The 25,261-nt window shown below is 39.3% G+C and overlaps 1 protein-coding gene across 3 annotated transcripts in view; it reads right to left on the reverse strand.

Moving 5' to 3' along the window:
• usp6nl (USP6 N-terminal like) overlaps window positions 1–20,181 on the reverse strand; it is a 55,189-nt gene extending 35,008 nt beyond the window's left edge. Inside the window, exons 1-3 of one of the 3 annotated variants that reach the window (XM_022250299.2) lie at window positions 20,100–20,181; window positions 17,615–17,807; window positions 9,222–9,295 (exon numbers count right to left, since the gene is read on the reverse strand). In XM_022250299.2, the coding sequence (XP_022105991.2) occupies window positions 9,222–9,295; window positions 17,615–17,618 (78 nt within the window). In that variant the 5' untranslated portion in view covers window positions 17,619–17,807; window positions 20,100–20,181. Of the gene's footprint in view, window positions 1–9,221; window positions 9,296–11,602; window positions 11,622–17,614; window positions 17,808–20,099 lie in introns of those variants that run through there. The other 2 variants (XM_087134090.1, XM_087134091.1) reach the window with 2 other exon arrangements.
• Between the last annotated feature and the right edge of the window lie 5,080 nt (window positions 20,182–25,261).

Consider the following 25,261-nt stretch of genomic DNA (forward strand, 5'->3'; position numbering starts at 1 on the left):
AGATAGCAAGTATTGTACATGTAAAACTAGATGTTTGTGGTAGCACCACGGTATACATGTACAGGTAGGGTTCTGAAAAGAACCAGCAGTTCTCAATGTTTCGGACAGTATGCTCTGTCTTTTGTCAGGAGACTGTAGAGGGTCCAGTGATGAGGCAGCTTGTATGGTGCGTAGAGGGTAGTGAGGTGTGGAGAGGATGCTAACTCAGGACCCAACCAGCGGCTTGGGGGCATTGATTGTACCAGTAGTTTAAACTTAAATAAAACTGTTAACCAACCCTTTAAATAGCGCCTAAATCAGTGGCAAATGCGACCACAATTTTGCTAATGCGATCATACCGGTATTTTCACCATCCAGTCGCCATTTGGGACTTAAGATAGCTTAAAAACTACATACAAATGTATTTGAGCAATTTTGAGTATGCTTAAAAATAAAAAAAGCAATGATTATGTACTCAAAGTTCGTTCTTGAAAAGTAGAAATGGCAGCGCAAGTCGCATCGAGTCGCACCGATTGCGCTGTACATGTACACACCATACTTTACATGTACACATACAAGTGTACAATACATGCATCGCGATCACACGCACGGTTAGGTTGGTTCCTGATCTAAACATACGTTGTTGATGCACTGTATATGGACACCAGGGCCATTTTACAAACCACAGTATGGCATGGGCTCCATTTTTTGCTGCTGTTTTGCTGCAACGTAAATGAAACTTGAAACGGAGCTCGTGGCGGAATTACGTCCGAATAACTGATTTCGTGGATTGACCTCATTGGCACTTGAATCAAATATGCAAGTTGTGAGGTGGACGTGTGCCGCTCCAGGTCATGATTCTTCGGCATGGATGAACGATGTAAACACAGGGTATTTATACTACACGTACCTACATTCATGAATATTCAGCACACGTGATTACTAAATTTTCATAAAAGTGCTGGCGCTTAGATTTTTCCCCATTAGGAGCCAATGGCTACCAAATACTGTTTTTCTGTTTAAAGGGTTGCTGTTAACCGCAGGACACAATAGACTCAGTTTCAATAATCATCAAATAAATATTCTCAATGGGTTAACTACCGGTACATGTACGATGGGTGTTATGAACTCCCATGAAATTTCAATACTCGTCAAAGCAACACATGAAAATGAAATGTTTCAATTCAAACTAATAAAAACTGTTTTGTACCATACATGTACTTTGTAACTCTTGTCAACATCATGTCTTTTTCATATCCAAACACTTTAAAACAAGTGAATTAGTCCCAATTGTCAATTTCCAACAAAACTGTACTAAAAACATGTACACACATGTGCCCGTATTGATACCAGCACCTACGGAACATACATGTACGTGTGTGTGTGTAGGCTATGAATGTACGGGTACCCAAACATGTACATGTACATGTAGGCAATACTATGTACATGTACATGTACTGGTACACATACATGTACATGTAGGTCATACTGGACATGTACATATACATGTAAGTACATGTACAGTACAAGCAAAAGTTCAATGTTTGGCTGTAGTTTTCAACAGACAAAAAACTCATCACAAACTACACAGGAGATCAGGAAGGATTTAAAATCTGTTATTGTAAAGGCTCTACCAATATTTACATGATGGGGACAGGCATGATACACGTACATGTAACTGCAGGAGCAGTGGTTGGGGAAATTACGACTACTGGGACGAGTCAAGATCCCTTCAGATTGTTCCTAAATTAGACTGACAATTCTGAAATACAGTCCAAAGTTCAGATTTTGCAATCTTAGTAAAAATGTACGGTACACAAGTATATTGTACAGTTGTACATGTGCTGTGCACACATACTGTACCAGTATACACGTACATGTACAGGTACCGGTATGTGTACTGTCCATATTTGTGCAGTTAATCTTTACTGGAAGTAATGAATGAAGGATTCAAGGGCTGCGTGTACTGGTACATATCCACAAAAAAATTTGTCACACAAAATCTGGACCCCAGTGAAATCTGACACGATTCCACACCAAGCCAATTTCTGACTTTTGCACACATGTGCTGTACATGTACGGTTGCATATACATACATGTACAATGCAGACACACCCTCATATCATGTTGATTTGTGGAGTCCCTTAAAAAGGATTCTGGGCGTATTGGTTGACTGCTTCAAATTCAATCTTAATCAAGGCTGTCTGTGATGATTTCTACCGTACCGGTACATGTACAATGTAGGTCAAAAGACCACATCAGGCACAACATGAGGTGAGAAGATCCTCCTCCAAGTCATTTTTTTAATCATGACTACAAAGCCCTTTGTTTCTACTGATGCAAACATATCATTATTTGACTAACCAAAATCTTTTGTTTGAGCACGAAAATACCCCTGTATTGAACCTTTAACTCTGCTCTGTCCCCCCCCCTTAAAAATTATGCACAGGCATACCTGTATGAATTAATTCTCAAACATGTCAAATATACTAGTGGAGAATAAATTTCCCTTTGGAAATCCTTGCATGTCAATGTCATGTGAGGTCAAACACAAAAATTCTTCTCCAATTCCCTTTGATTTTTTTGGTGGGTGGGCTTCCTTTGGGTGTTTTGATGATTTACTTGTTACAGAAATAAACCGGTAGGTACCGGTACAGTGTAAGCATGTGTAAATAGAAGCACATACATGTAGTCATGTACATGTACATAGAAGCATGTATACAAATACAAGTTTTTTTAACCTGTTGGATGAGATTAAACTCTTTTGGGAGGAGGGAGAATTAAAACAGAAACAAACCAACAACACTGTAACAAGAAACAGTAACGGTACATGAACAATGAACATTATACTGTAACTTTGACATCAATGAACACATTGCACATGTACATTTTACTTCAAGAACAATTTCCAGACAAGTCTCTCAAATATTCTGTGATCAAAACATGAAAGATACACATATGAAATGGCATGTACAAGTATGGTACATAGTACACCGTACATGTACACGTAATGTACATACATGTACGCATTCTCAATGCAAGATCAAATTTAATTCTTACATTCATCCCCCTGCCTGACACTGTGATAGAAAGTGAGGTCAGGCTGGGCTCAACCCTGCTTCTTATCACAGCCCACTTGAAAGCAAAGAATGTTTGGCATCAAAACCAGGGAAGTAAAACCTTGCCTCCCATCAAGGATGTTAAAAATTTCAGCACTTGCAGACATATTCATCACATATACATGTACACATGTATACACTGTGTTCACACATGGGAAGGTCTTTCATGCATTGAGGGACATTTCTTTTGTTAGGAAAGTTAGAACTATGATGTGGGGACATATTTATCCCCATGACAGAACACCAGACCCGGTGTTTACCAGTACATGTAAAGAATGTACCAGTACACATACATGTAGGTACATGTATGTGTGTGGTCCCCATCATCTTGTAACCATGTGTGTACATGATTTAATTAATTTACAAACCAGAGGCAGTGTACAAAACATACATATATAGACCTGTGCATGTGCCATGTACAATGTACATGTACACATGTATGTACAAGTACGGTACATACAGTTATGTACGTACATGTATGTATACATGTACAACTACGGCATGTGCATGTACAATACATGTGCCATCCGCTCATTAAATTGTAACATGTATGGATGGGTACATGCACAGTACTGGTGCATGTACCAGTCCGTACATGTACAGATGTACCGATACCTACATGTAATACCCATGGCATGCATTTTAAGTCAAATTCCAGTACTATATAAATTCCAAAATCATGATTTCGTTTACGTACATGTACAGTGTAGTGAGTAGAATGGAGTTTAGTTACAAGAAACTCATTTTCAGTATTGTTTCCCTGAATCTATTACATGTACATGTAAGTACAGCACATCTACATGTACATGTAGGCCTACTGAACATGTTTTATAACTATGAATGTGGCTGGCACCAAGCCTCCCTTTCAATTAATAAAATTTTTCAATCAATAAATTTTACACTCCCATTTACCAGTAATTACAAATTCCAACATCTATATAAGTTATTTTGTATATTTTATTTCGTATATTTCATTTTACCACTTTCATTTCCACCTTCAAGTTACAAAACAGTAGATTTATACGGTACTCACTTTCAATTTCAACAAAGCTACCGGTAGCACGCAAAGACAGTATACAGCCATCTACATACATGTACCGGTACATACCGGCATGTGCATGTACATGTACGTACATGTACATTGTACATGTGGGACACAGCCACATTCCAAAAATGTAATTAAATGCTTTTCACAATGGAATTCCTTATTTTGTTGAATATGACAATTGTTCAATCCCTGAAAAACTGACGTGACCTTTTGATTTTCAAAAGTCCTTTGTGTCAAATTGTGCAAAAGTACCGGTACAAAATTTGGAAACTGTCAAATCACCTTACGGGTACAGTACATGCTACAGGACAAATGCATGGCAAAGGGCCCCTCAAAAAAGGTGACAGTGAATAGAATGCAAAAATAGTTGACACCTGTTCATAAACATGTACATGTTCAGTATACAGTTTGTTACAGTAACAACGAAACCTTAAATTTTGTGTTTGCTATGATATCGTACATTTGTCAATGGAAAATCTAGAACACAATGAGGTTTGCAACTGCTGTGGTACATGCAATACTGCACATGTACATTGTACTAACGCACATGAATTAGACATTGCAAATTTATACAGAACTTTGTTGTACATGTACAGTACACGGTATGTACGGAGTACTTGTGAGTATACATTACCACTAGGGTACAGTTTTATACCTGTACATGTACGTATACAGCAGTGGCATATTCATACACTGTAATTAATTTTTTTTTAATCATTAATACATGTACATGTGCGTATATCATGTACATGTACATGTACATGAGTTCTGGGCTGTCCACAGTATTTTTGTCAAATGCACATTGTTTTATTAGTGTTCTCTTACACTCAAACATATACGCTTAAAGATCAAACACATTGGTAATTCACAATTTCACTTTTTATGAAATTTAGATACCTGTACATGTATATAAAACAATCTGTTATGTAAAACTGAATAAAGATTATTACTGACATCAAAAGCCCGAGTTGAGGTCGTCCTTCATATCAGGCAAACTGAAAACAAAAGTCCTTGGGAGCATTGAATAGAAGCCTGTATTGATGACGTCACACTATGGCTCTGCAGCTACCGGTATACGACTATTTCATTATTCCAGGGCGAATGCGCCGGGATGTGTAAACACTATGCTTGCTCGCACTTAACTGTGAATTAAAAGAGGTTGGACAGTGAGAGTGATTTGGGATTGCTTTCCATCGACAATGTTGATCAACACTGGATCGAACGAAACAATTGAACCATCCCAATTGAAACGGGGTAATGTCCTGATGAATTTCAGGCAGATGGCCGAGGTCATTTCCCACGAATGACATTATACTTTTTCTCTGTTCTTGTGCTATAAAGCCCCCATTACAGTCAAGAGGTCAAGGAACTCTGGGGAATGAGAGCCGTATTACATGTACATGACATCAAGTTGCTAGATTTGTTTGCTGCCCTCGTTGATGCATTTTTTAAACTCTGAGCATTCTGGCAGTGGTAATGAACTCCTAAAACGACTGTGTTTTTAAAACATGAAGTGATGCTGCCACGTTAGTCATGATGTGGGTAACAATGACCAATTCCCTGTTAGATAACTATTTGACATCAAAGCAATGTAACGATCTACATGTACAGGCATAATGTACATGTGCACATACATGTATATCAAAGTACTGTACATGTACTACCAAAATCACTGTACCTGTACCCCTATTTGACCAATGGAAAAAGTGGCTTTGTTGCAGAAACTGCAGTGTCCTCGGCAATTTCAAGGATATGGGCATATATCTGCCTACTGTGCACTCTATTCACATTTTAATAAACGTACATGTACATGTACTACATGCACATGTACATACGGTACTGACACATGTACATGTCCCGGTACCTTGCTACTGCCATAAGTGACTGTAGTGATGAATACTAAAATCTTCAAAAAGCATGTATCGGTACATGTAGATGTATTTATCAGCCTAAATTTGTATAGGCAAGTTCAGGACCTCTCGAAGGGATTATGCTCCTCTACTAGAAAGATGTCCAGTATTTCAAGAAATTTAATTTTAATACCGAAGGGCGGAGGGAGGTAGGGTACTGTTTGCCATCTGTTGTCACCTTGTGAATCTGGGACCAGCAATCTAATGTGCTCACGCTGTGGTGCCCTGCATACGGCGCTGACATGGGCAAATTACAGGCATGAGGGGTAATCTAATAGAGGATTCTTCACTCGGTGACAAAAATCAATCACGCTCTTTTCAACCCAACCCCCCCCAAGTACATGTACATGTATAATCTGGTCTGGACAAGGGGGGGGGAGAAGGATAGCCAGCATTTGAACTTATTTACCCTGCATCACCCATTTGGGTAAATTGCTTGGATGCAATGCAACGCGATAGGGCCAAGACCTACTGTAGGGGTGTGTGAGGGCAATTTGGATTTCAAAGCGTGAACATACAGTTATTCTGATACCTACTTTGAAATTAATGCCTACAGTAGATTTTAATTTACTGGTGTAATGTGTTTGTGGCTTGATGATTCAGACCTTACAGCACACACCGGTAGAAAGCCACAGATATACATGTACATGTATACCCTTGTATCCTTGCAATGTGTCTGTTTTAAACATGCATGCAGTTTTAAACATGCATGCGTACATACATGTACACTGTACATTGAAAGTAGCGGTACATGTACAGAGAGTACAACAGCATACAACATGTGTATGTACCGGTACATTTAATACAACTACAAGTATATTAAATGCAATGGGAATGCATACAGATTTATTTTCCAAATCAGCTTTTGTTCAGCAGTCAGTGAGGGTGAAATGAATGTACCGGTAAGACAGTGATTTTTTTCTCACAATATCTAGAACATGACCTCCCAAAAAACATGTGATGACAAATCATTAAAAAAAAACAAAATAAAGCGAAACAAAACTCAAATACATGTACATGGATGTACATTGTACGGTAGGTGCTCTTGTTTGGGCATTTAACTCCAAGACAAATTACATGTACAAGAGCATAAATGCCTTTACAGCTACCGGTAACACTTCAGCAATTACAGTACTTTGAACATGCATAAAATTCTACATGTACTATGCATGTAAATGTTTCCATTAGTTTATCAAAAAAGATTTGGGCTTCATCAGTAAATATTATACATTGTACGATGATCACGTAAAGGTATACCGGTACATGTACAGGTACGGGGGGATATAAGTTCAAAGTACACATACATGTACATGTAGGTACATGTACATTAACACACATGTCCATCAACTTGTAGCACGGAGGCTAATTAATAGACTTACATACTGTACATGTACATACAGGTGTGTAAGTATCGGTACATGTAAATGGGCACATGTGTAATTACTGGGCTCAAGGATCAGCGTACTGTACATGTATGTGCACTGCATAAATGTACGTGTACAGTACACATATCAGATACATACATGTATCACATGCACATGTACATGTATCATGTACCGGTACAATGTACGACTCATACATGTACCTTTTTTACCTCAAACTACATGTACATGTAGGTAACCTTTCTCTGGTTTTCTTTTAACTAACAAAGTTTTTAAATGCACAATTAATCATTTATTCAACTCAATTATGGGCCAAGTATACATGTACATGTACTTGTGCGCATGTATCCACATGTACCCATACATGTACATGTATAGCACATGGGTAATTCCAGAAATTAGGGCTCCAAAAGTGTGACATTTTTGTGTCCCCGTTACATCTAGGACTTTTTTTATTTGACATGGAAATGTCACTGGAATTGATTTCAAACTATTACTATTTGTTTGGCACATACCATAATTTCATTAATTCGTCACTCTTGCAAATTAGAAATGTGTTCTGAACTTACAAAATCATGTCAGATGTGACAGGGACACACACAAAAAAGGACCCCTAATTTCTGGAATGACCCACATGTAGAGCATCATATGGTACAATTTACATGTACCGCACACAAGTACACTGTACATGTATACCCTTGACCGCAACTGTAAAAGCATTGTGTTCCAGTACATATGTTTCAGAACAGTAGTGCAGAAAGCAGAGAAGCAGGAAGGTTTCTGGGAATTCTTTTACCACTTGCACCCTGACATGTACAATGTAGCCAGAGTGTGATCTGCAAAACTGATGGATCTTCACATTGAAAACACCTAACATACATGTACATGTAAGTCAGAGCAACCGTTCTGTACTTTGTTCTCAGTATGGCACACCCTTCTTATTGACCAAACAATCAGCAAACAATTGTACCCACTCTGGTCCTTTGTTTCTGGTGTTCTGTGATGTACTTCAAACAAACAAATCATACATGTGCATGGGTGCACATGTACATGTACATGCACAGTATGTGCATACGTACACACTGTGTAGCATTCACGTGATAGCGCAGTTTACTGCTTCTTGAACACACCTTTTTTGGGAGTGTTTACCAGTAAATATCAAATGTTTTAATCAGTTCAGAACAGAGGCCCTGTAAAGGCAATCTGGAAAATTTATATTGCAGAAACAGCTGATGGCTACAGCTGTCAAGCACTCCACATGTCTCTGACAGCGGACTTCTCATTTCCCCTTGGTTTTGTACACATGCAACATCCAGGAAGTCTGTGGAGGTAGTCCTTGTGTTAAACTTGAACTTGCCTCTAGTGACTGTACAGGGCCTGCTGTTCTGGCAAAATTATATCGCTGCATGTCGCAGCTTCTGAGAATTGTAAAATGTGAGGATGCAGTAAAAAGAATTGTACAAATAATGATTTGAAAAGAGTCAGAATCTGTGACGCTGAGATTTTAAATTAGCTGCAATACGTGAACATTTTGCCTTGTAAAGAAATTATGTTTTGCAGCAAAAAGAAGCACTGTTTTTCAGTGGTTTAACCCTAACCCCCTAGGGACCATTGAAATCCTGCATAACCTTGTTCGGTTCAGCGTGGTTAGGGTTAATACATGTACACTTTGCAGAAAAGAAATGGCATAATTGGAACAAGACAAAGCTGAAGGCAGGTGGATTCTCCACTTGCAAAATAAACGAACACGCATACAGTACAGGGGAAGCTGTACAGGACATACCTTGTCATATCTGGCCACAATGTCAGCTCGCTCCCTGTTGGAACGCTCCACAGCAGCCAAATCTTGCATTTCAGCTGTCAACACAATACGGAAAAAAAGATTTAATTGTGGCTAGTCCAAGAAAACTAAATCAGCACTCTCTGCAACATAATAACACTAGTACCAAAAGCACACACGCGCATGCAGACCTACATGTTTCTGAAAATGACCAATTTTTTGTGTACAAACTAAAGAAGGTGCTGCACAGGACTGCAAATTGGACTTCATACCACATGAACAACTACTCTTCTCCATGTCATCAATATTTCTTGTCTAAGAGACAAAGTTACCCTGCGGAGGTTTGGAGCTGTAAGCCAATGGACCGAGTGGCGAAACAAATTCAGAGACAATACTGAGTTCCAAAGTTAATGTATCAGTACAGAATGAAAGTTGCAGGTTATGAGAATTTATTAAGCCTGAGATCTTGCGATGAGAATAATCTAGAATTTTTCATTAATTGAGTGAAAAATGACCACTGGTAATTGCTGAAATATTCCACAAAAAAAGTGAAAATTGGTTGCACTGTTACTAACATCATTTTTATTTGAACCCCTGGTAACTCATGAACAAAAATGTTTAACAAAATGAAAGTGGAAATAGTAGATATCGGTATGCAGAACCATTCTCCTTTGTTTCCACTTTCAATTATTCAAAAACCTCTTTTTGTGTATGAATTACAGATAATTATAAGGTCAGTCACAGTATAACCAATTTCCAATGTTCCATGTTTCTCTTTTTGTGTATGAATTACAAATAATTATAAGGTCAGTCACAGTATATCAATTTCCAATGTTCCACAGAACAGACCTCTATACTGAATACATGTACGTCACATTTTGCTTCATGTGTAAGCAAACTGTGGCCTCATCAGCTACATGTAAAAGCAGATGAAAACCTGATTTGGAAAACCTACAACCGGGTGAAATCAACAATGAAAACATACATGTACAAAACAGGCCACAGGTTCACATGCACTGGCCATTTCATTTTCTCACGATGCACACCGCAGTATACACTGTACATGCACATGTATACAAGTTCCCTAGGTCTCCCTGCAGTTGTAAACTGCAGGCATGACCTCATTTCAGAAACAATATGAGGACATGACTTCATTTCAGACTTGATTGTGAGGAAATGATGTTATTTCAGTCTAGAATGTGAGAACAGGCAATCCCCTTAAAGAACATGCACAGTGCAAAAACAATGTACATGTACATGTACCGGTACACTTCCATACTTCCAAAAGTGGCAATGATGTTTTGAATCTTTATGGCTGACTGGGGAAGCACTGACCGTACAGCAAAAAAGCACATCTACCCTCGGTACTGGCAGTCACAGATATGGCTGCAATGTAATGTGTGAGTCTACTCTTCTTCCTAACCAGAGAAAAGGTTCAACCAAAAAAGGTCTCAGTAAAGGGGAGGGGTAAAAACTAAGCCTTAGATGTAGTAGTACATATTTCTGTCTTCAGCTTAAGGCTCTAAGGACTCGAAATTAACGGGCAAAGCTAGCTAAAATGCACCCGTTTGTCTCAGAAATGCACCCTTAAGGTTTTTAACAGCAAATGTTTTACAGTGACTACCATGCTCTAAAAATGAAGCTCAAAATAATGTCACCGACAAACAGAAGACTGGAGCAAGAGGAAACAAACTCCCTGCAAGGCTGCATGAACTACATGTACTGGTATAAGTAATGTATTGGTACATGGATATACCGATAGTGTAATCCAACCAACAAGAGTCATTGTCAACACGGTCAAAGACCATTGCAGCCTGCGTACATGTACTGTACACATACATGTACATGTATACTGCCCTATGCAGAGTGTAGACAGGATCAATACCGTATTCATCTTAATGTGCACAACCCAAGAGCATCTTAGTGTAAGATGCCCTTGGCAAGGGCATTTACATGTACCAGACATGTGTAAATGTACATTGTAGGCAAAAATGTTCTCAAGTTTCAATCAAATTAAAAATTCAGCATTTTACCAATGAAAATACTGGTACACATACATGTACATGTATAGGTCTACAGTACATGTGTACATGTACATTGTACGTAAGTACATGGTAGTATACATACATGTACATCATGTATACCGGTACATGTACATGTATATAAATGTTGGTACATGTACCACAACATGTCATGGTCTTGATTGTGGTTAGAAAAACACATGCGTCAATACCAGTATTTACATGCACATGAACATGTACGCGCATCAATTACAGGAAGCTTTTAGCCATCATTTCACGTATGGTATATGTACAGTACAGTGTGAAAGATGTCTACCTACAAGTACATTGTACTCGTACACGTATAATGTAAATTGTGCTTACCTTTGTTACCAATAAACTTGTACAAATTTCTTCACTCTTATGAACAAATAGTAAACCTACATGTACATTTACGTACACGTACACTGAATCATGCTGAATCATATCACAGTCATGTATGCCATGATGTATTTTACATGTACATCTATCATTGTGGGAACTGGTGGTAATTTGTGGCATGGTTGTTAGAACAAATAGCTGATTTCATTTCCTGATGAGCAAAGTGCGTAAATGATTTACATACCGGTAGGTTGTACATGTACATGTACATGTATGTACATAACATACAAATGTAACAGTACCCATGTACCAATACAATGTAGGTAAATATTTGGTACATGTACAGTACATGTACCGCTACATTGGTAACAAGCATGCCTCGTGGTACAATACATGTACATGTAGTATGCACATTTACATGTACGTGTACATTTACTCAGGCTGTGCTTAATATCCGAATATTCAATTGATTACAGAATATTTGAATATTTTTTCCAAATTCTTACAACGATTCAAAAACTAAATTATTCATTACAAAATGAAAAGGAATAAAATTTCAACATGTACATGAATTGTTCTCTTAAAATCTTGCTAAATCATGGCTGGAGATACTTTTAGACTTGAGAAACTATTTTACATGTACAGTAGTGATTATATAATGTACAATTGTGTGCATTATTGCAACTTATTTTGAATATACATGTACACATACATGTACATGTATGTATCTGCCGGTCGGTACAACTGAATATTCAGATATTTGATCAAATTGAAGGTCGAATATTCGAATAGTGAATTAGTCTAATTGACTCAGCCCCAATGTTTACATGTACCTTATAGGAAGTCTAACCCAACACTGAATCATATTTAGCATGCACTGATCCATACCCCCATTTGCACAATGACAGCAAATGAAGCACATGATGACTCAAAAGCAAATGGCCAAGGCCCAACAGAACAGCGCACAACAGACTTCTGTACTACATGTATACGAAAAGCAATAAAAACCAACAGCAAATATTCGAGTAATTAAACATACTGGGTAATTACCATTCATATACATGTACTAGTATACTGTACATGTACAATATGCATCATTTTACAACAAAAATTTCAATGTTAATATGACAGAGTTTCAAATCCTGAATACATGTGCATGTATGTACATGTACAGTTCATTCATGTACAGTTCACTCATGTACATGTACAGTTCACTCATGTACATGTACAGTTCATTCATACATGTATACATGTACATGTACATGTGCATCACTAGACTCCCTGCTACATGTAACAGGTTTATATACATGTAATTTTAGGCTGAATTTTAGAAATGCAGATGAAACGCAGTAACAGCATACAAAATTTATCATGTCATTGTCATACTTGATTTTTTTTTGGCAAATGGGGGTTAAAGGCCAGCCAAAAGCTTTGTTACCACATGTACATGTACAGGTAATATCCTGAACTACCAAATTGTTACAATTCTTTGCATAAAGGAAGTCTGCATTTTTTCAATGCTCTATTTTTAAAATGAGAAAGAAATAATAAAAGATACAAAAATCCAAATTCCAAATATGGTTCTAGCTAAAACTGCTTGTAAACGTATCGTGCATGTTCCCACTTACCGGTAATTGCATACAAGGAGAATTCAGTATATTTTTCAACTGATGTATTTTAAAACACCTGAGAAATAACTTTAAAAAATAAAAGCCATGAAAAAACGGGCACAAATTGACTCTCTTCATTCTCTTACCGTTCACAATCACTCTCACTATACCAGCAAATCTGCCAGGTCTTATACCTTTCAACCAACAAAAATTATCTTGCTGCATCAAAATGTACAATGATTACAATATGTTCGTTGCGAACATTATATTTGACAGAATGTTGATGACGTTCGAGAATTTTGACAAAAAACGCATGACGTTTGAGAATGCCGAAAATGCTGTCACATGTAGTGTTTGAAAATTCTATCCGCAATGTTCATTTTGCCGTTTATTTTGGAGATATTCCTGCTGAAAATTACATTAAAATGATTAACTGTGCGCATTAGATTTTCATAATGCATCGTATTTTATGTCTCCGAAATCATTTTTTTTCAAACATCATTCAGTATGACTGAGTTTCTTTCGAGAAACCTTGGTCCAAAGAGAAAAATCCCTGAGCGTTGCCATTCCGTGGAAGGGCTCATGAATATTGAATGAAAAAGACAGTGCACCATCTGGGTTGATGTCAAAGGTCGAACTGGCCATGATGCAGCAAAACGTTTCTCTAACGGCACTGCAAGATAATAACGGAAGCCGCAAAATCGCCATGAACTGTATTTTGACTGCAATTTTCAGAAACGTACTCGAAGAAAATGTGATCGGTCCAGTCGTAACATGATGATGGTCTGGGGGTGCTTTTTTGCACTCTTTTTTAAAGCTGGTGTTGTACATCGATTTTGATTCTACTTGCTGTTTTTTTTTGCAGTAAATTTTTTTGACACTATTGACAGATTCGAATGATGTTCAGGATTGCCGACTTTGGGACCCGATTAATTGTGAGAGGTACATGTATTTTTAATTTTGTGAATTATGGTTTTGATATAATCACCTTTCACCACATCTGTGTAAAATAACCACGGGGATTATCACTCCTCAGTAAATTTTATTGGCTAGGATTTCAACAGGTTGTTCACGTGCGTCAAAAATGCTGACATTCAAGACTTTAATCAATTAACTCCAATTAAGTTGAAAGATGGACACAGTCATCATTGTTCCAGATATCAGCCATGACTTCCCTCATTACATGAGACATTAGGAATTAATTCACTGCTGTTCTGTTCAAGAAAAATGAACCCCCAAAGTTGAACATTATCTAATGGTCCATATTTTGAGGAACCTGCCACATGTACATGTACATGTACATGTACACCTGTTTGTAAGATACAGCATTTGCAAGTACCGGTACATGTGTACATGTATGTGCACTGTACATGTACACAGGATGCATGTTACAGGTATGTGAAGTGTGCACACATACATGTACCGTGTATATGTAAATGTACTCACACCCAGGCCTGTACAATGTATTCAAAACTTGAATAGAAAGTTTATTTTTAGAAACTGGATTACTTTCCATAAGGAAATCAATACAAATTCAAAGAAACTATTACACATGGGTTTCTACATACATGTACAAAGGTGTCGGAACAGAATGAATATTCCAGAGGAAAACCCATGGAGTCAGGTGGGGACTGAAACCTGATCCACATGCTGACCTAGGTGGGATTCGAACCCAGGCAGCAGAGGTGGAAGGCAAAGAATGAGCTACTACTGGGGTACAACCACCTGACTCCCATGAGTGACTAGTCCAAAATTAGGGATTCTAAATGGAGTTGCCTACATGTACACTGTACTCCAAATGTACATGTACATCTTCTCCCATCCCAGGTGTAACAGGTTGAAGAAAAAACTGAACACTTGAAATTGGACCCCAAACCTGCATGTACCGTACATGTACATGTAGCAAGCAGATGAACCTTATCTTTGTAAGGCCAAGTAATCATCACGTACATGCAGTTTTGTCAAAAACATGGTTTTTTTGTCTTTTTCTTTTTTACACAGCAAACTTTTCAAACATGTCCAAGATGGCAGAGCAATCTCTGGCCTCTACTGCTGATACTTTGATGACTAAAGTGTGCTTAAAGTTAACATCATCTAAACAGGTTTTAACTTGCACGTATAGCTATGCAGGGACACATGTACGTATGTGGTTAGAAACAAATAAATGTCAAATTATATTGCAAATCCCCCCGGGAGGAAACTTTAAAAGAAAACTTTGAATAAATAAACAAGAAGGCAGCAGAGGAAAACAAAGTGACAGAACAAGAAAAAGCTTCAGTTTTAATTTGGTTGAACGTGTTGAGATGTCACAATGCCATACTGGCAAACAGGTGAGTTAATTTCTTTAAGAGCTTCATATACGGACTTCACTAATTTTCCCTTACAGTGGTTAACTAGTAGTTAGCGTGTGATAACACGTCCAAAAAAGTCACATGTAGGAAACAAAATAATGAAGCATTTACAAATGTACATAGAAAATACTTAAAATTTTCAGGCCAGTCCCAGAGGTTTGTGCACAGGGTGTCAAGTGATGTCCATGTATCGAACCAGTGATGGAAATAAGAAAATAAACTTGATTAGCAGATTTGCTAATCATGTCATTTGATTACCATTATAATGAAATTGACCAGCAAAAAATAAATGGGCCTAATTCAGTACCATTACACCATGGTATCCAGTTTTTATATCCACTGATGTGTACACCAAGGCTCAACAATAAAACAAGACTCAGGTATGGTATAGCATGGTTGTTGGTAATGGCTCTGGCCAAAAATTGGGTGGAGAAACAATTTTTTACACAATCAAAGGGAAAATAAACAAAAACCCAGCTGACAGCAAGACCCTACTCGTGAGTTTTTGGGGTGCCATTTTAGATCCTGAGATGTTCTACATTTGACCTAGATCGGTTGGTGAGTAAAACATTAGTAAAATATTTAACAAGAAAAACGAAATGGGGTACATGTACATCACTAAAAATTGCACTGATCAGAAATCACTGTAAGAGTTGGTGCTTTATTGAGATTTGACAAATGTTCTGCAGAATTTCAAACGGCTTTGATTTGGGCCTCTTGCAAGCTACATAACTCACAGTAAAGGACGATGTCTTCCGACTGATTCTTTTGTTTCAGCCATGGCGTATCTCTCTGCCATTTTCCAACGGTACATTTGGACAGTGTTTCAACATTTTTGTTGCGCATTGATCACAACGAAAGGACAGAAGTTAACACATGCTTACGTACCGGTACGTGCGAAGCTGGTATCGCACTTGGGGTGTATGTGCCAACGCGCACGGCGCCACTTATCAAGTATTGAATGTACATGTGTGCGCTCGTACCGAACTACTACACGTGCTATATAATCCTACCAAATTGCAGCAACCTTGTTTCCCAACGATCTGTGGGCCTCGTGCTGCGCGAAACTACCTAGCAAGAAACTGGGGTGAGTTTGTTTTGTCAAAAATTGCATTTTTGCTGTGAAGCCGCTAGCGGGGCAGGGGCCGATTTCCGATCCATGCCGCAAGCTCACCGTGTGCACAGTGGCCGGCAGGAGAGGGTTGTAAGGGCCATTCATGCATGATTTTAAAAAAAAATTTCCATTCGCAAAAATTGCACATCAGTTCAACGTTTGTCTCACTTTTTGTACAAAATGTATCGCATTTTGCAATGCGAGTCCAGGAGTCCAGCTATTTCCATCACTGCGAACTCTTTCCAACTGTTTATGCTCTTGAGATTTCAGAAACTGGTGACAGAAGGGAGGGGGTGGGCTGTGGCACTGCTGATTTCATTTCAAGCATTCTTTCTCCACAGGGGAGGTTTATTGGGACAAGCTGTCTTGCTTACATTTGTTAGACTTACTCACTTCACAAAGAAACCTGTATGACTTCTTGGGTTCCCAATCATTTAATATATAAACAAGTTTAAGATCTGAGCACCCTAGTATAATGATGTTCATTGGAGGCACTCTTTCCAAAGTTCTACTCAAGCACAGAGAGAAGGAAACAAGCAATGTTGACACCTTGAGAGTTCACCCAACATGTATGTATGTACATGAATGATATAACCAGAGAGAGCATCCTCCTTGAAAGACTGCTCTTTTGCTTCACTGCTGCCACCCCAGCTTAAGCTCCCTGTAAATCTTTGCTACGCTGAGAACACTAGTTTCATGTATACATGTAAGACAGCACTCTAAGCAACTACATATATGGACATACACAAGGACACGTATATGTACATGCAGACCTTCATTGCATTGAGGAGCCAATTTCCTTTGTGAGGAAAGTCAGGGCGGGCTTGTGGAGACAAACGTTTGTCTTCATTCCTTTTTTGGTGCCAACATCTATATTTCGATACACGCTAAAACCAACCCAAAATAAAGACCGACTAAACAGTCACCAATTGGTACTCACACATGATGGCTATGGTATTAACCTCCAGCAACTACAACGTCTTCATAACGGTTAACTACATCATGTAGTGACGTGTTGCCTGCCGTTCCAAATCCAATTCACTATGATGGGTAGGCCTATGTCATGGTATCCGCTGATCTACATGCAGGGTTTTTTATACGAACTGATGGGAGGATGAATCATGCCAGAAGTTCTGGAATGCAAAGAGATTTTGGGAACGATATTATGAAAGGACTTATCATATTTGTTTGCAGTACCCACGGCTGCTCTGACTCCAACCAGCCGGCAGACCGTGGGCCGCAAGACAAGCTTGGTGCTCGAAACCTCAAATAACACCCACCCTAATGCTCATGACATTGGGGAAAGACAGAGAATTTCCTGATGTCGTGACTATCAATGAACATTACGCTGTTACAGAAGGATGTTCCTGAAGCCATAGCTCCATGCTGAAGCTAAAACGTACGTGGTCAAGTCTGCAGGTGATGGTGTTAAAGACCCCTGCACTGATGATAGTAAGCAGGAAGTTGGGGTTCAAGTCCCACCCGGGTAAAATTGTCCAATTTTTCTTACTTGAATGACTTACATGTAGCTTTCAACAGCCATGTCAGTTGCCTTGGGCAGGACAACAATAAGCTGGTACATGTACAGTATGTACAGTATATACAGTAAGTATGATAGGCTTGCATTCTTGCGGTCGGACATCCAGGAACTTCTGTTTATTATTCTAGCGCACCAAGCCTCCAAGGGTAAATTTGCCCTTTTGCCACGTGTTAAATGTTTGTAGTGGCGTCATGCCGACTGCGAGAATGGCTTGAAAGTTGTAGACCCCAGGCCTACTCTTTTTTTTTCTTTAAAAAAAAAAATAGGCCTAACATTAGAATACATTAAACTGCTTGGCTTAAATATTTAGGCATGCCAGTGACTACTTCCTGAACACTACTCCGTAGGCCTTACTGCACTCCACCTATCTGATGGTTCTGCACCCGGTGTCATTTTGAAGGTTGCCCAGCAGTCGTACCAGATAAAACATTCGTTCACACTTGCTTAAGCAAATCTTCCCCTGAAGACCCTTATACTGAAATTTTACCCATGTCGACCTACGGGATTTGAGTGTATTTTGTAGCATTTAACCAATATTATTGTCAAAAAATGAAGTTTTTTCCTACCATCCTTACCTCTCCTCCCTCTACGATTTGCACACATCTGCATTCCCTTGTGGCCGAACGTCACGCGCCAAAAAACAAAAAAGATGGTAGAGAAAACCTCGCTTTTTGATAACTATATAATATAGGTTAAATGCTACAAAATACACTCGAACCCAGTAGTTTGATAAAGGTAGAATTTCAATACACATGTAGGCCTAGGGGCAAGCGCTAATGGATGTTTTATCTGGTACGATTGCTGGGCAGCTTTTTAAAATGCCATAACATGTGGAACTAATGGAGTGCAGTAAGGCACTGTAGTGCCTTACTGTTCAGGAAGTAGTCAGTGACAGGCCAAACACTCAATAAGCCTAGGCTACCCCCAGAATTGTGGCGTTTATTACCATTATTAGCACCCTGTTCCTGTAATAAAGAAATAAAGTCTACATTTTCGAAACAACTTACCTAAATAAGTTGGCGGTGATGTCCTCTTTCATATCAGAAAGAAAAAAGGGAAGGGCTTTGGTTTTTGAGTGAAATTAAGGGGTAAAATGGCAGAGTAAAATGACATGACCAAGAGCCATGAACGAAGATGAATTTGTGCATGTAGTCTGGTTCCTTGACCTGGAACCATAAAAGTTTCTTTTACAAATTCACTATATCCACAATGGCTGGGTCAGGTAACCAGACATGAAACAAAATGAAATTGGCGTGATGTGGTTGTCTTTCGCTGAACGCGAGTAAAAAGAATTCTGGTTTTGTTGCTTAAATATTGTCAAAATTTACCCAAACTAGAGCGGGATTAAGGAATGGATCCTCAAAGTCTGAATGTTGGTTAGTTTGAAAAAGTGGACTTCGTTTTCCTTAATACAGGAACCGCGTGCTACTGCCAGTAATGCCATGGTAATGAATGCCAGAACTGTGTACCCCCAGAACTGGGGTGGGGGGTCCAATGTCCGCCCCGCTCCCACGTATCTCTCCCAATTCAAAATCAAACTAGGCCTATACAAATTAAAATAAAGGACGGGTTCACTGTCTAATTCACTGCCTCAAGCTAAAGATGTGCAAGAAGTGGCTAGGGACTGACAACTCATTTACTCAACAACAGCAGGTATGGTGCTGGGGTCAGGCTGAAGGCCTAACCATCATGACATTGCTACATCTTATTCTTAGTACTTGGGGCCCCTGCACAAAATTGCAGAGCCAGGATAAATCTATGGTATGGCTAAATTTCTCCAAAACTCTGCAAAAACATAAGAAAATACACCATGTTAATCAATACATATATCCCTGCTTCAAGTAAATGACAACAATTTTATGTCTCTGGTTGATGAAAACCTTACTTTATCGAATGAACACAGCTCGACCTTCCCTGTTTGACATGTCAAGTGTTGTCCGCCATGTTGAACAATTTTCCTGGTGCATGTTATTTGATCACGTGACCAAATATCAAGCGAGGGCGTCCCGACAAGGCCGTGGACGGCGCGAATCGGCGCGCTACCGCGTTGTACTTGTATGGACACGAGGGCCTAGCGCTAGCGGTGGGCGGGTTTCTATCAACCAGGTTCTAACTTTTACATGTGACTTCAACTAGCACCTGCAACCCTTCTCCACATTTCCAGTCCCCTTCCCCTCATTTTAATCACTCAGAGGTTTTTTAATATTGAACTCTGACCATCCTGAAGAGAAAACACAGCAGTTCAATCTTACACAGCAGTTCAAATGCACTTTCGTCATTTGTACATTATCAAATTTATTAACATTATGTGAATCAAAGAAAAACCCCACAATATACATGTACAGTTACACAGATTATCACAACATAAATAAAACCAGCCTACAAAATAACCTTGCACATTTTTTTCGGATACTCTTAGAATATCTTATTCCACAGGAATTCTGCTCAGCCAGGCTAGCATCCCACAAGGCATCCAATGCCGGGTGCAATTCATAGTGCAAAATTACACAAAAAGCAATAGTTCACATGTGGTAGTATTCAATTAGACAAGCCAAAATCATTACAAGTCATCAACCAGAAAAATGCCAATGCATCCAGATCACACACCACCGTGCATGGAAGGACATGAACAAATCTACAACACTTAAGTGACAAACGCAGCATAGCCTTTAATTAGATGAGACAAAAGATAAATACTGTTATACAATCTGTAGTACAAAAATGTTTTTTCCTTCTGTTTTTCCCACAATGATTTTCCATAATCAATTTGAATCAATATTATCCAAGTTCTGGGTACAGGGTTAGCAACAAGCGGAGGCAGGGTTGTGACTTAGGGGAGGGGTTAAAAATTGTGCCCATTACAGTCATGGTAATGGATATATACAAACATACACAAAACAGAGGCAATAAATGTATTGAGGTTGTCATTGAAAACATAGCCATGTTTGAATTAACTGGCTCCAGCCAGAAGTGTCACATTGGACTCTATGGTGACCCATTGCAGCCGTGCTCGTGGCTATTTCACGAAGCTATTCCACAGTGGAAGCTTACATGTAAGTTTGCAGAAATATCACCCTCAAAATGTACATGTGCTCCATTATTTTTGAAGAAGGCCGTGTTTCATTTCATCATAAGTAGTGGGGTTAATTATTTGGTATTTGGACAGCTGCATGGAATTTCGAAACACTCAATGAACAATTGGTCTGCTTTTTGTACATACGGCCAGCTAGTTTCACCGCCCCCCCCCACTGGTAGACAAAAAATATATGACTGTGATGTATACAATGAGCAGACCCAAATCTTCTAAAAGACCAGGAAAACTGAGGTCATTTGAAAGCATATCATCTCCAGATGTGGTTTCAGGCTATTCAATTTAATGACACCAGCCTCCTCCGCCCACCCACCAGCTCAGCAACAATCCACCCTCTGCAGCAGAAACATCTCACCTTCTGCAAGGGAAGAGTGCCGCTTGAGTTCCAACAGTAAATGCTTGGAAGTGGCTCTGGAGCCTGTGCTTAAAGCAAAGGTCAGAGACCTAGGCGAATTCCATCGCCTCTTTCAATAGGCCATGTCCACAAGACTTGATTTGGCTAGGACTTACAGTACATACAAATCTATGGGAAGTGGCATTAGCCACATCATAGACTTGTGTGTAATTTCAAGACGCAGCCAAGTAAATTGGAACAGCGGTAAACTTCTTTGATATTCAGCTTGAGCCAATTTATTAGTTAATTTAATACAGGGTACAAACCAATACAGCAAGCAATTAGCTTCGCATATAAACTTCTTAGCAATAATTTGCAGTGCAACAAAATTTTGGCTTGGTGGGTTGCGCTTCTGGATTATGCGTTTTGTTTTACAGCCCTGTCACTTCTTATCCCTTGACGAAAAACATTTCCTATGATCGGTAAATCCACCAGACGGACTACGAGTATAACTCCAGTACTTTTGTTGACAACTACATGTAACACTGCGAGCAATGTGGACATAACATGTACAGTTTGTAAATAGGAGTACTTCAATATACAAGATTTTCAGTTCAACCTAAGAACATGCTACTTAGGCTTGCAAGGTGGAGGAGTTTGACGGGCAATTGTATAATTTATTATAACATCTTTAAGTAATCACACACGCATAAATACAACAGCAACTCCAGCCAGTGGTCTTTGCCGACTCCAAAATGTTAACAACTTGTGACTGGTGCACAGTGCTGGTGTACACCACTGCTTAACAGAGTAAAGCTACAAATCTTTGGGCTCATAAAAAATAAGTGACATCGGACATAACACTAATGGCCAAACAGCACGTTTTCTTTCCCTCTGATCTCAAGGCTGAAGTTTGTGTCTCAACTGGGATGTGTGTTTTCATCGTCTTTCAACTGGCTTTGTCTTCTAGAATTTTTGCCTTGGACAATGACAAGGGATTTCAGTTCTTTCTAATGGAATCAAAATCAACTGCTTTACAAAAACTTTCCAAGAACAAAATTATTTTAGCCTCAAGTGGACTACAGGTCTCACTTTTATGGGATTGTTTTCTCATGTTTTGAAAGCCCTACCTATTACTGAAAAGACTTTTGTACAACTTTATAATTTATGTATACACAAAGTACTTCTGTTGTAAAAAACAGAAAGAAAGGAAATTAAGTAATGTTCACACTGTTTCATGACGCACAAATGACACAAGGCTTGCTATTTCAAGGCAACCATACAAAATTTGCTTGATACTTCATTCTGAACCCAAATGTTCAAACTGATACCTTGTCAGAGGTTGCTGTGATGCCATGCAGAAAGTTGGCTCCATTTTGTAATCAAACCACAGAGAGTCTTCTCCCAAGAAAATACGAGACCAAAATGGTTGGCTGTGCCACTCACTTCGTAGCTTTGGTCTTATATTTGACACACGTCCACATAAACCTTGCATGACTGCGAATCTCTCTGACTGGTTGAATGCTTTTGAGAGTCTATGGTGGCTATGGATAAATACACATGTAACACGCACTTTGCGTCGCTGAACGAGCTGGATTTCAAAGAGATTTCACAGCTGTCTGTACGAGGCAATCCGGGCAACTAAGTAGCCATTTGCCGTATTGTTACTTGCAAAGTGCACTAAAGCGTACACATTGCCAAATTACCCAATTTATAAATGTTTCATGGGTATTCATGTTAATTTTTCTCAACTCTTTGATTAGGATGCCATTTTCTTTCTTTCTTTTTTGTAATGTTTTTAAACATTTTAAAAAGAATAGCAAGCAAACAAAATTTACGGGCCAAGAGCAGCTTTCAAGAAATGAAGGATAAACTTGAATAAGTTAAAACTTAATGATGGTTACAACTGTTAACTGATTGAGAATATGGCACCTGTGGGTCACCTGACAGTTTTAACTGTCCAATCAGGTGCATCTTGAGTGAAACCAAGTTGGCCCTTTGGAGCGTGCAGGTAGTTCCGGGATATCAGTGTTAACAGCCTGTCAAATATGGTTCGGCAGTGTTCTTAGACTTGCACTTGTCCATTACATAAACATACCGCTGTCAACGTCATGCTGCAATTCGTTCAGTCGCAACCACAGTTTAAAAGCAACTGAGGGTTCCCACTTTCCATAATTATTGTCTGGTGCTAGGTGCATGTGAAGCCAGTACAGTCTTTTCTCTGTACAGAAAATCCTCCGAGATTAAGTCTGTGTGGCAGACGTGTCCCCGACATGACCATTCCTGGGTACTTTAGCACGAGTTCACTGACATTATCAGATGGTCAAGTCCTAAGGGACAGGCTTAGTGCTCACCGGCGTCCGATCCAGTACATGATACCTGCAGTTGTCGCTACTGCTACACTGACAGCAAGAAATAACCTGAACCCTTCTGAGGACTCAAGCTGATAGCTGAGGGCAGCTCTCTGTTCAGAAAATGAAAAAAAGAAGAAAACCCAGCTTGAATTACCATACAAGTTTTATGATCTGGGGCAGTGTTTGAACGCTCAAGTAATAAGCTGGCCAATAAATTACCGGCGCTCTCCCACCGGAAGTGTAATGCAGGATGCAATTCCCTTTGAGTGAAGACTCCAAACTGAGTGATTCAGAGGGCTCATCTATTGGTTTATTAGGACGCAATTCAGTTGTTGGCTTTCCTAGGAACTCCTGTGAATGCTCAGCATGTCTACAGATGCACTGAACACAGACCGTTTCCTCGAGGCAAATGCTGAAGTAATCATAAATTGTGCAGTGCAAATGGTGTGACAGGTATTTAATGCTTGCTCTGTCCTGGATTCGTTTCACAACTGGATGTAAGGGTGGCTCACCAAATAGTGCTCTTCAACAATATCTAATAGAAGTCATCGACTGTGATAACATTCTTATACAGTTTGGCTGTGTATGGAATGTTTTGCTGCAGCCAGAAGTGACACATGGGGCTATGGGTAGTGACACGTGAGTCTATGGGAAGTGGCAACTGTGGCTAGACGGTGGCTTACATTGGTGCATGTGTTCCTTTCAGCTGTAGCCAATACTTTTGGACATGGCCTCAGGATGTGGTATAGGCCGTTTTCCAATACTTAACTTCGTCTCCGTCTCAGGCTTCGTTCCCAAAACCAATCCCCGATTGTGGGCCTGAAGTGTTTGAATTACACTGAATTACTGTAATTTTTGGCTTTCTTGCATCTTATTGGATGTTCCGTGGCACTATTAAACTGATTACTGCGCTTACAGCTTCAAAGTCAGCTAGTAAAAAACAGTTGAAGCCTAAGACGGAGCCGAAGTTGAGCATGTGGGAAAATGGCCATAGACCTTTATCGGGCAGACTGCTGCTTGTACGTGTGGAGGTAATGTTATGCTACTGGATTGTAAATAATTCAGCTGTCAAAATAAATGCTTAATGTAACTGCCTGATTGACCCACGTGCCTATTACTGTATCTGGTTAGAAAAAGCGTGATATTGGGGCTTCCGGCCCTGCTTGATAACCACTGACATCCCATATAACTGAACATCTGCCGATTATCTTGCCGATGAACTCGCCGATGCCGGGCTTTGACACTGATTGCCACCTGGTATCCGAAAG

The sequence above is a fragment of the Acanthaster planci genome, linkage group LG03 (assembly GCF_054643075.1).
Source record: "Acanthaster planci isolate LZ-2023a linkage group LG03, COTS_SCS, whole genome shotgun sequence".
NCBI classification, from domain to species: Eukaryota; Metazoa; Echinodermata; class Asteroidea; order Valvatida; family Acanthasteridae; genus Acanthaster; species Acanthaster planci.